General features: G+C 33.4%; 2 protein-coding genes across 2 annotated transcripts; one reads left to right on the forward strand and one right to left on the reverse strand.

Annotated features, from left to right (window-relative positions):
- The first annotated feature begins 802 nt into the window (after positions 1–802).
- LOC145806388 (uncharacterized) lies at positions 803–5,005 on the forward strand. Its single transcript, XM_082903211.1, has 8 exons — positions 803–1,931; positions 2,032–2,160; positions 2,432–2,993; positions 3,071–3,783; positions 3,877–4,005; positions 4,111–4,329; positions 4,427–4,548; positions 4,637–5,005. The coding sequence occupies exons 1-8, from the start codon at positions 915–917 to the stop codon at positions 4,824–4,826; spliced, it is 3,081 nt and encodes a 1,026-aa protein (XP_082759337.1). The 5' UTR covers positions 803–914; the 3' UTR covers positions 4,827–5,005.
- A 365-nt stretch (positions 5,006–5,370) lies between these two features.
- On the reverse strand, positions 5,371–7,199 carry LOC145805966 (uncharacterized). The gene is made up of 2 exons (XM_082901483.1): positions 6,632–7,199; positions 5,371–6,532 (listed from the first exon to the last, which is right to left on the reverse strand). The coding sequence occupies exons 1-2, from the start codon at positions 7,176–7,178 to the stop codon at positions 5,487–5,489; spliced, it is 1,593 nt and encodes a 530-aa protein (XP_082757609.1). The 5' UTR covers positions 7,179–7,199; the 3' UTR covers positions 5,371–5,486.
- Positions 7,200–11,783: the final 4,584 nt, after the last annotated feature.

Raw genomic sequence — 11,783 nt, forward strand, 5'->3', positions numbered from 1 at the left:
CGTTCATCTTCATCACCCACAATCATCTCAGTCTGATCAGTACACTGTTACATCTCCGCCGCTCGAAATCGCATTCTCAATCCTCCATCTCTCCTCCGTTCGACTCCATTCTCTCTGAAACCCTACCCTAACCACAAAACCAAACCGTTCAACTTCAACACAACACCAAGCCGTTCATATTCTCCAATCGGCGACTCTCAACAACACGAAGAACCATCACCACTCTGAAGAGATTTCATAGTTCCTGACTTCCGATTCACAAAAATGGGGAAAAAAAGTAACATCTCTCTTCACCTATTCATTATTTTTCACATTTGTACATCATTCTTTAATATTTCTTATATACACATTTTACATACTTCCAAATGTATAAACCCTCTTTTAATATATATATAGTCCCCTGTTTTTCAACATTCTAAACACTGTTTTTGCACATAAATCCCTGTTTTTACACATTCAACACCTTATTCTTATTCTTGTTGTTCAATATTGGCTTCTCTTATTCTTATTTTTGAATTTTTAATCTTCTTGTTGTTATTGTTGCTTTTTACAAAATACAATGGGCTGTTCCTATTGTTCATACTGTTTCCTTATAAAAACTGCAACATCATAGTGTTTCATTTCATCACTATACAAGCAACATATCTAAATTTATTCAAAATGCAAATGAAACTGCAAAATTACACAGTTTAACCACTACTCAAAACAAATAGCTAACTTATTATAAAGTGCAAATCAAACTGTCAAATTATACAGTTTCGTAACTCTTACGAACAAAATACATATAACTTCATATTAAACTGCATATAAAACTTCAAAATTATACAGTTTTGTCACTATATTACTCATACCCTGTTGTCACTTTCATTTTTTCAGAAATAGCTGTTGGAAGATATTGGAAGAAACAAACCCGTATGCCCACAAATCCAATCAGGGATTTAACCATCTCCCCTTTTGAAAGTCCCTCTCCTGTATCCACTCAAATGCCACCACCACACCCAAAAACAACCAAATCCAACAGACCCCACCAAAAAACCCACAAAACAACCACACCACCTACAAGAAAAAGCCCAAGAACTACACCACAGACCCCACCCACCCAACAAACACCAACCACACCTCCAACCACAACAAAAACAAACAAAAGAAAGCCAACAAAAAACCAAGAAGCTCCTCCAACCAAAAAAAGAAAGCTCCAAGAAAGCCAATCAACTCCCAAAACAACAACCAAGGCATCAAAAGAAAAAAAACCAGCAGTCCCTGCAAAGAGAGTCCAACAATTTAATTATCGTTCCAACATCGGAACGGTAATCAAACTGTTGAAGGGGGTCAAATTCACAAAAGCCCAACAGACAGAGCTGCAAAAAACCCCTTTTTGGCCCCTTATAAATGCTCTCTCCTCAACACAACTGAAGGCCTCTTGGTGCAGATGCTACAATTCCATTGTAGCAGAAATGACAACACTCTACAACAAAAGAAAAAGATCATTTGTACTTGGCAAAAAGGAAATGAAACTCAGAACCAGTGATGTCAAGCTCATTTTTGGTATCGACTGTGGAGAAGACAGCATCACCACCAAATCCTATGCAAGACCAAAGGATTTTGAGCTTCCATTTTACAAACGAAGATGCAAATCAATCAAGAGATTGGATGGCAAGTCTTTGACCAAAATGTTTCAACAAACAAAAAAAGGAAAATCAACCAATGATTGTCAAGATCTTGCAAGGGTAATCACCCTTTACTTGTGCTTGAAACTTCTCATGCCCACAACAGGCCATACACTCAGTTGGAGTTTCCTCAACTATGTTAACAACCTCAACAACATCAAGAAGTACAATTGGGTTGAGGCAATAAAAGACACACTGATGAATTCAATAGCAAATGCAAACAACAACCCAAGGCATGTCACTGGATGCGTCATGTTACTCTTGGTAAACACATTACTCAACTACTTCCCACAAAAATATCAGACATTCACCTATTTCTAACTATCTAACATATTTCAACTTTTTTTTTTTTTTTTTTTTACAGTACTGGTACTGTGAGCACAGTAAACTCCTCCGACCATCCAACAAAGAAGGCTTCCCAAGGTTTATGAAATGGAACCTTGGCAAAATGTACTCCAAGTGGAAACACATCAGCCTCGCTCACTTTGAAAAGGTATTCAAACTCTTCTATACTATCCTAGCACAAATCTATTCAACACTCCTTTCATATTCATTGTAGTACAAATCACATTATGAAACTGTGAAAATTTTCAGTTTCAAAGCACACACTTCTTTAACATCACTCATGTTATGAAACTGTAACATTTTTCAGTTTCAAAAAACATATTTCGACACTTAACCCACATTACTCACAGTACAACTCATCTTATGAAACTGACCAAATTTACAGTATTACTGATATATACCACATTGTTCCAATGCAGGTTAACCAAAGTGCTTTAACCCCAACTGAACAAGAAATACAGTTATTGCATATCAATCAAAGCACATCAACAGACTCTTCAGCAAAGAAACAAGACCACAAAAAGGACAATAAGCAAAAAAAGAAAACAAAAGCAACAAAAAAAAGAACACTTCTAGACAGTGATGAGGATGATTTTCTCGAAGAAGAACATCATTCAGAATCAGAATCACAATCAGAAAAAGAAGCACAACAAAAAAAAAAGAAAAGAAAGCAAAAACCACAACAAGAACCACAAAGTGATGAACAAGAAGAAAAGAGTGATGATGAAAAAAATCAAGTGACTGATGAAGAAAAAACTGATGAAAAAGAAACTGAAGAAGAAGAAGAAGAAGAAACTGAAACTGAAGAAGAAGAAGAAGAAGAAGAAGAAGAAGAAGAAGAAGAACACCTTGATCAAGAAGAAGACCAACAACAAGAACAAGAAGAACAACAAACAAACCAACACGAAGAAGTCAATGAACAAGAACTGACAAACCAACAAGAAGAACTGCAAGAGAAATCTGACATACTTCATGCACAAGGTAAACTATTGTCTAATACTAAATCATACTGCAAAATTTCATTAAACTAACCAAAACACAATCCAACATTTTTATAGGTCATGACCAACCACAAACACCAACCAAAGAGGACGACAAGGACAAGCTCATATCAGCCCTGAGAGCACAAATGCAAGAAATGGAACAAAAATTCATGGCTGAATTGCATAAAAAAGAAGATCAATTGAAGGAAATGTCCACCAAAAAAACTGGCAGTCCCCAACAAAGATCCATGGTCAAGAGAATCAAACAAAAATCAAGAAAACAAGCACATGACCCAGATTTTGAATACCAACCAATGACCAAACCCAAAGAAGATACAACAAACAAGACACAAACTGCTGCTGATGTACCCAAACCAACACAGGGTACCAATGAAGAAAAACAGAAGAAGAATGACAACAAAAAACAGGGTGCTCATGAAGCAAAACAACAGCAGAAAGAAAAGATGCAAGAACATATTGGCCAAGAGAAACCAGTTGCTGCTGAAACAAACCCAAAAGAGCATGCCAATCAAAAGAAGACAAATCTTCAAGTATTGGAAAGTGATGATGATTTCCAGGAAGAATCAATCCCAAACAAGCCACTCACCATTTCATGCCGCAAAACAAACAAGGTTTGGCATAGCCTATCCAAAAAAGACCAAGACCAAATTCAACTCATCAACAACACACAATCAACTGCTTGTGTCTGGTCTGGCAGCGAAGATGAAAACTGCGTATACTTTTCAGATATATGCAGATTGACCAACAGGGAACCCTTATATGGGAATGTAGGTCTCCAACTGCACAATTTTACAGTTTCTGTACATATTCAATAACCTATTCCACAAACCTAACACATTCTCATATATAACATGTTTCAGGTCATTGATGCCTTCTCAGAAAAGCAATTGGCACTCCAACCAACCATTGAAGAATTTGAGAAAAACGATCTAGTCTTTGCAAGCAATCCATACGCAGGAAGATCTTACGTTTTCTCAACACTCATCAATGTAAGCAAAACTTAACATACCTTACAACTGCAAAATTTTCTACTTTATCAACATGTATTACTACATAGTTTTATGACATATTTCAAACATATATATGACTTACAGACTCCACTACAAAACCAAGATCAAGCACTGAGAGAAAAACTGATGGACAGCCATTTTCCAGAAGCAATGAAAAACAGATATATCCATTTCCCAATCAACCACGACAACCATTGGACAATTGTGGTCTTTGACAATGCTGATGGAATATGGAGACACTATGACTCGTTGAGACCAGCAAAAGATTGCCATAACAAGCACTTTGAAATTGCAAAGCAAATTGTAAGTTAAAATAAAATTTCATACTTAGTTCCATCCCTTTACAAACATCTCAACTCATCACTATAACTAACAAAAACACCCACTAACTATTTTGTAGCAACAACATCAACTGAGATGGAATAAAGCATTACTCAGCAAACAGGGAAACATGTTTTCATCTCAAGAGTGCGAGACAGAAATTGCATCAATTGAGGAATGCCCACAACAAACCCCACACTCGTAAGATACAAAATCCATAAACTAATCTTCCAATATGCTAATTTTTGCAGTTTCACCTAACTAATTAACTTCATCTCAAACATTGCAGGAATGATTGTGCAATTGCCGTCTGCAATGTTATCAACCAATATCTCAACTGGCAACCTGTGCAGAAAAAACTTCGTCCAACTGAGTGGGTCAAATTTCGAGCACAAATCATCAATCAATTCCTCAATGATGAGAACCGATCTTGGAAACTCGAGCACTACCAAATGTTGACAAAACATACCAAACCATAGAAACAATGAACAAACTTCTTAACAATACAAATATTCAAGGGAACATATCTTTGAACCTTTTTTTATTTTTTTTTATTTTTCTTTTTTAACATGTGACAAGTACTTTATATACTTTTGGGAATGATCTTTTTCTGGTTATCATGGTTATGGTGAAAATGATTGATGTTGTTGTTGCTCTTCTTCTTATTATTATTATTATTGTGGTTCTTCTTTTGATTGTTTGTCTACCTGTTTGTGGTTGCATATATTTTCATACAGTAAAGGTTGATTCTAATAATTCTTCAAACTGCAAAATTTTTCAGTTTCATCAGCTTGTTTCTAATAATTTTTAAAACTGCAAAATTATGCGGTTTCATCAGGTTGTTTCTAAATAATTCTTAAAACTGTAAAATTATACAGTTTTATCACTATGAAATATGAACTGCCTTTCCATATTATACTGTTTCAATAAGAAATTTTCAACAACCTTCTCTGCATTCCATAAAAATAAAAAACAAAACCAGACTATTCGAAAACAACTTCAATAAGTAAAAAACACATCAACAAACAAAAAACAATTCAACCAACTTTATTCATTACTTCCATAATACCAAGTATCACATTTTTTATTATCATAATTCCTCAAATTCAAATACAAATCCAAAAGAATAGATTGCGGCCTCAAATAGCAGCCTTGCACGTCTTCTTATTGTGATTCCCATATTTCAAGCATCTCCCACACTTGATTTGCTTCACATTCTCACCCCTTGAAGGTATCCTCTTCTTCTTGTTCCGCCCGGGCTGCTTCTTCTTTATAGGAGGTTTGATAACCGAACTACTGGCACCATCAAAGTCAAATCTCTCACTTGAAGGCACTGGATAAACAGATTCCTTGTATGACTCTCTAAAACAATCTACATGAAAAAAAGGATCAATGAAACCATACACATCTCTACCACTACTACGCAAAGCATGCACAGCATGACAACAAGGAAAACCATTCAATTGCCATTCATGGCAAGAACAAGTTTGTCTACCAATATCAACATAAAAAGAAATAGAAGAATGAACCTCAAGCACAGTATCACTAGCAACAATCACATCCCAAGACTTAGCTAGCTCCAAAGAGTCCACCAACTTCTTTTCCATAACTGGACACAATTTCGTAGTCCATCTTCTAGATTCAGCTCTTCTATCCGACAATTGAGTCATGATTTGAACCCTAATCATATCAACCATACAAGTAATAGGCAACTCACGGGCCCCACCAATCCAATTATTATAAGACTCGGCAGCATTAGATGACATCTCACCATATCGTTTCCCTCTAAAAAATGCATTGGCCCACTTATCATTTTGCAAACCATCCAACATACTATCAACTCTACCATTCCCAGCAATACGCCTCAATTTCTCCATATAATGTTGGAAAGAAGCAACCGTTGGCGCATAAGCACATTTAACTAATATTTTCATCAAACACAGCTTATAGTTAGTACGAAGTCCCACCAATTTGTCAATCAAATTTCTCTTCAAATGATTCAAGCAATAAGCATGATGTGCATTGGGGAAAACCACTGAAAGAGCGTCTAGCAATCCATGTTGACGGTCCGACACAAAAGTCAATCTCCGGCCTGAACCAACAGCCTTCAACAACTGACTTAAGAACCACATCCAATTATCTTGATTTTCAGCGTCAACAATCGCAAAAGCCAAAGGAAACAAACCTGCAAACAAACCCACATGAAACTGCAAAAATTAGCAGACTCACAATACAATAACACACTGACAAACTAAACCAATACTAACTGCAAATAAATACATACCTTGATTACCATCCTTTGATGTTGCTGCAAGCAAATGCCCCTTGTAACGCCCCTTCAAAAATGTACCATCAACAAACAACAACGGACGACAAAATTGAAAGCCATACAAACATCCATGAAATGCCACAAACAACCTCCGAAAACACCCACTACTTTCATCCACATCTAATTCAAACACACTTCCCGGATTCGTTCTCATAGCCGTCTCAAGGTACCATCGAAGCTGGTCAAAAGAAGTTGCAAAATCACCAAACAACCCACCTCTTGCCTTATCAACTCCTAACCATGCAACCCGATAAGAAACATCTATACCATATTGCTTCTTCAACTTTTTTTTAACTTCAATAGGACGAGTCAACGGATTATCACTAATATCATTTTGCACAATATCAGACACAAGTCTAGAACCAACCATTTTGCTACAAGATCTACGAGCAACAACCCCACAAGTATGCACATTATCCAACTTCATTATAAAAAAAACACCAGAATCCATCAACACCCTTCCATGCACAAACCATTTACAACCCGTAGACGACTTCATCATACATTCAGCGGTTACTCTTGTTGCATCATTCTTTAAATAATTCACTGCAAAACCACACTGAACCGCATACTTAGCCAATGCAATGCGGAACCCCGACACTCCGCCTTCAAATTCTTGACCAACACTATGTATAATCCCCTTCCAACTAGCAGACAACAAAACTCTCTTTGGTTCTGGATAAAAACTACGCAACAAACCACCAACATCATCACAATCATTCACAAAAGAACTCTCACAAGTTACAGAATCAATCCTACAAGAATTACCATCATCAACCTCCACAACTCTCTTATCCCCCACAATAACATCAACAACATGACAACCACTACCACCTACCATTGACAGCATATTCCCCAAATCATCATCACATTCAACAATACAATTAGAATATCCAGGAACAGAGAAAAACAAACAAAAGTTACCAACACTCAACTCCTTGAACTTCGCACATATTTTCTCAACAACTTCATCATAACTACATCCGTCACTAATCTTAATAGCAGCACAACAATTACTGTATTTGCACATTAACATGAAACACCGCTCCATACTACAAAATCAGAAACCAACAAACAATTGTTCACAGATTCCAAACTGCAAAATTATGCAGTTACAACATATCAATAACAACAGTACACAATTTACAATTCCAAAACTGCAAAAATTATACACTTACGACATATCAATATCAAAACACCAGAATTCACAAATCCAAAATACAACTTCAAAACACATTACACTATACGACAAACAAAAATCAACAAAATCAAAATCAAACAAACAAAATTCGCCAAACACAAACCACATATCACGCAAATTTGCTTATATATATATATACATACATATATGTCGACAAAATACAAACCACATACACACACAGACATATATATATATATATACATATATATGTATATCTATGTATCGACAGATACATACATACACATACATATATCTATCACCAGAGAGAGAGAGAGAGAGAGAGAGACAACGTACGAAGATATCGCCTGTACACACAGATTCAAATCGCACAACCAGATCCACCTCACAGCACAATGAGATCGACCACACAGCACAATGAGATCGCCACAACGAAGAGAAATCGAGATCGCGGAGACGAAGATTTGATTTCCTTTTTTTCAACGAAGCAAAAATTTGATTTCTCACGTACATATAGATCTCAAAACAAAGGGTAACACAGTCATTTAAAAATACGAAAATAAAAAACGGGACCTCTGGGTATAAAACTAAAAAAACTGTGGACCTATTAAACTATTAAAAATAAATTGGGATTAGAAGGGAAATAGATCCCCTACATAGGACTACATGGTAATTTTCCCTTCATTATATTAGATATATAGAGGTAAGACTTCTCCTTGATGCCTCTGTTTGATTTTTAAATTTTTTTATTTTTTATTCTTGATGATCAACCTATAAAGAAAATTAGATTTTTTATTATATTATAAATATAAGTTTTCTTCATTAAAAAAATAACCAAAAAGTCCTATTTTGTTATTGAGTACTATCAAGTTTCAATATGGACAACTAAATCCTATTTTTTATAAAATACTTCTAAAAAGTTCATTACTCCATAATGATGGATGTTATCTCAATTTTACTATTCATTTAATACGAACAACAATTTTGTAAATAATTTTAACTTAATTAAAATTTACATTTTTAATTGTAAAAATTAATATTATATTACAAAAATCATAAATAACAATTGGATTGAAACAAGTACAGCATAAAATATTATTCAAAATTATGAATTTTTTTGTGTAAAAAATCTAAAAGGGAAAATTTTATTAAAATTACAAAGAATTTTGAAAAAAAATACGATGTCAATTATATATATATATATATCTCAATGCATGAGATAGTTGATGAATCTTATACTCATGCTTTTGTTTATGAAAATTCATTTAATTTGAACAATTAAAAATAATTAATTATAAAATTTAAATAATTAAAATTATTTATGAAATTTTTGGTTTATATTTTAATGAGAAAGATAAAATTAAAATAATTATGGTATTATGAAAATCTTAATTTCTTTTATAACAATTTATATAAAAAAAAGAGACTTATTTGTTAATATTGAAATTTGATACAATCCAATAGTAATTTTTAAAACAAAATCAAACTTATTGATAATTTTTTTCATTGTGGTTTATGATTTTTTTTGATACAATATCATAATTTTTATAATTAAAAAATATTTACTTATATTAAAAATATTTCATATTAAATAAGGGATAAAATTAAGATAACATCCACTAACACTACGGAGTAATGAACTTTTTGAAAATATTTTATGAAAAATAGGACTTAGTTGTCCATATTAAACTTATTAGGACTCAATAGTAGTCATAAGAGCAAAATAGGACTTATTGGTTATTTTCCCTTCTTATTTTCTATTTTAATTAAATTTATTACCTATTACTGGGGCTAAGCAAGGAATCCGTAAAATCTCCAAATCGAACTGGTCCAGTCCAATTCTATAGGTTTGGATTAAATCTTTGAATCCGTGGTCCAGTTTTGGATGGAAAAATTGAGGAACCATTCCCTGCGGATCGATTTTAGATTTCACTTCACGGTTCCGAATTCGAACTAATCCGAACCATATGCAACTTAAATTATATTCATACCATACACCCTTGATACATACTATCCTATCCCTTATATATGAAAGGGCGAATTACACTAACAGTCCTTATAGTTTGGGGTTTGTATTACTTTGGTCCTTAATTTTTCAATTGTGATACATTAGATCCTAAATTTTGAATCTTGTTCCAAACAAAAACAATCAAAGATATTTCATTTGCAAACGGTCCATTTCAAGGGAAAAATTTTCAAACAACTTATTTTGTGTATATTGTTTGAAACGTAATGGCCTTTTTTTTCAGGGGAGATTTGGTCAAAGCCCCCTCAGATCAAGGAATGCAGTTGAGGTCTGCCTGCTGATTCTGGTCATGGTCTGTTACATCTGGTGTGTATGGTCTGCTATAAACTATGGACTGCTATTGGGGCTGCTTTAACCTGTGGGCTGTTATTTGGTTTGTATCTGATGTGTCCTAGTTTGTAGTGGTTATTGGTTTGGTGTTATGGGTGGATTTTCTGGAGACCTGGGCTGATCTGGTAAATTAGTGGGATCTTAAGTGGGTAACTTTTGCTTCAGTGGTGGCTGTGTTACACTGGTGTATGGGTGTTTATTAGCAGTAGGTTCCACTGCTATTTTTGTGTCTTTTGCTGCTATATATCCCTGCTATCTTAGTATCTGGTTAGTATCAGTGGTGGCTTTGTTGCTGTTTGGTCAGCTGTGGTTTGCTTCTCTGTGTATTTATTGGTCTCTCACCAACAGGTACTTGGTTTGGTGCTTTCATGTGCGAGTTGCGTAGTCTCAACCTAGTTGGGATTGGGCTGTCTCACTATGATGGTCTTTGCATCATCCCCCTCCCTCCTTTTTTTTCTTTTGTTGATGGTCTTTGCATCATCCCCCTCCCCTTTGTTGATGTTTTGTTTTCCTTCATTGTAAGGTTCTCTCATCATCAATAAAGTTTTCTTTGTTGTTGATTAAAAAAAAAAAAGCCCCATCATAATAAAACTTTAATGTATTAAGGACAAGTACAAGAAATTTTTATTGAAAAGTCCAACACATACCACTATTACCAAAATATTAAATTTTAAAATAATATAATTTTTTATCTAAATGTTAATTTTTAATAAAATTAGTATTTTTAGAATCCCCTGTCAAGATCTATCAAATAAAATCCATGTTGACTATGAAATTTAAAAAAAAAAAAAATATTACTATTGATATTGATGTAAACAGTAATATGTTATTCTGTTTAACAGTAATATGTTACTCTAGTAATATTGTCAAAGAAAAAAAAATGATATTTTACTTTATTTTTACTCAATTATGCGCCTCCTCATTAGGGGGTTTATGAAGCAAAATAAATTGTGTTATTTTTTTCACCAAATAAGGGTCTAATGGAGGGGTTTTGGCTAATTTTCCTTTTTTTAATAATAATGTTGGAATTTTCTTGGTTATAAAGTTATGTTTAATTTGGTTTTCAAAAAAAAAATTTAAGAAACTAAAAATTAAATTGGTGAAAAAAAATTAAAAACACATCATTTTTATATAATTTTGTCTTTTGAGAGGGTAGAAATAATTTTTTTTGATATTTATTTTCGTTAAATTAGTTTTTATTTTTTTAAAAATCAAACACGGTGACAATTTTGATATCATTGTTAAACTAATTCATTAAATCAAAAAATTCGAAACTAAAAATATATCATATATTAAACATATCGATTACACATTAAAAGTCCAATAACATCCATTAACAACAAATACAACCATCTATTGCATAATAACCATCCAAAAATATCAACAAAAACAATCACCCATTACATGATTATCATCCAAACTCATACTAAAAATTAATTCGGTAAAAAAAATAAAAAAATAAAAATGCAAAAGATTTATCATTTTTATATAATTTTGTCTTTGATGGGTAGAAATAATTTTTTAAAATTCAAAAATAATTTTTTGACATTTATTTTTATCAAACTAGTTTATATTTTATGAAATTGATAATT

This window comes from Camellia sinensis, chromosome 13, assembly GCF_055761805.1.
Source record: "Camellia sinensis isolate YWXY chromosome 13, ASM5576180v1, whole genome shotgun sequence".
Taxonomy (NCBI): domain Eukaryota; kingdom Viridiplantae; phylum Streptophyta; class Magnoliopsida; order Ericales; family Theaceae; genus Camellia; species Camellia sinensis.

What these genes read in the sequence shown, in the direction of transcription:
- LOC145805966 (XM_082901483.1), bottom strand. Translation starts at nt 7,178, where the DNA reads ATGATGAAGTCGTCTACGGGTTGTAAATGGTTTGTGCATGGAAGGGTG. An exon ending in ATCAAAGGATGGTAATCAAG is followed by an intron (nt 6,533 to 6,631) that starts GTATGTATTTAT and finishes GTTTGTTTGCAG; the next exon opens with GTTTGTTTCCTTTGGCTTTT.
- LOC145806388 (XM_082903211.1), top strand. Translation starts at nt 915, where the DNA reads ATGCCCACAAATCCAATCAGGGATTTAACCATCTCCCCTTTTGAAAGT. An exon ending in GATGCGTCATGTTACTCTTG is followed by an intron (nt 1,932 to 2,031) that starts GTAAACACATTA and finishes TTTTTTTTACAG; the next exon opens with TACTGGTACTGTGAGCACAG. An exon ending in TTGAAATTGCAAAGCAAATT is followed by an intron (nt 4,330 to 4,426) that starts GTAAGTTAAAAT and finishes ACTATTTTGTAG; the next exon opens with CAACAACATCAACTGAGATG.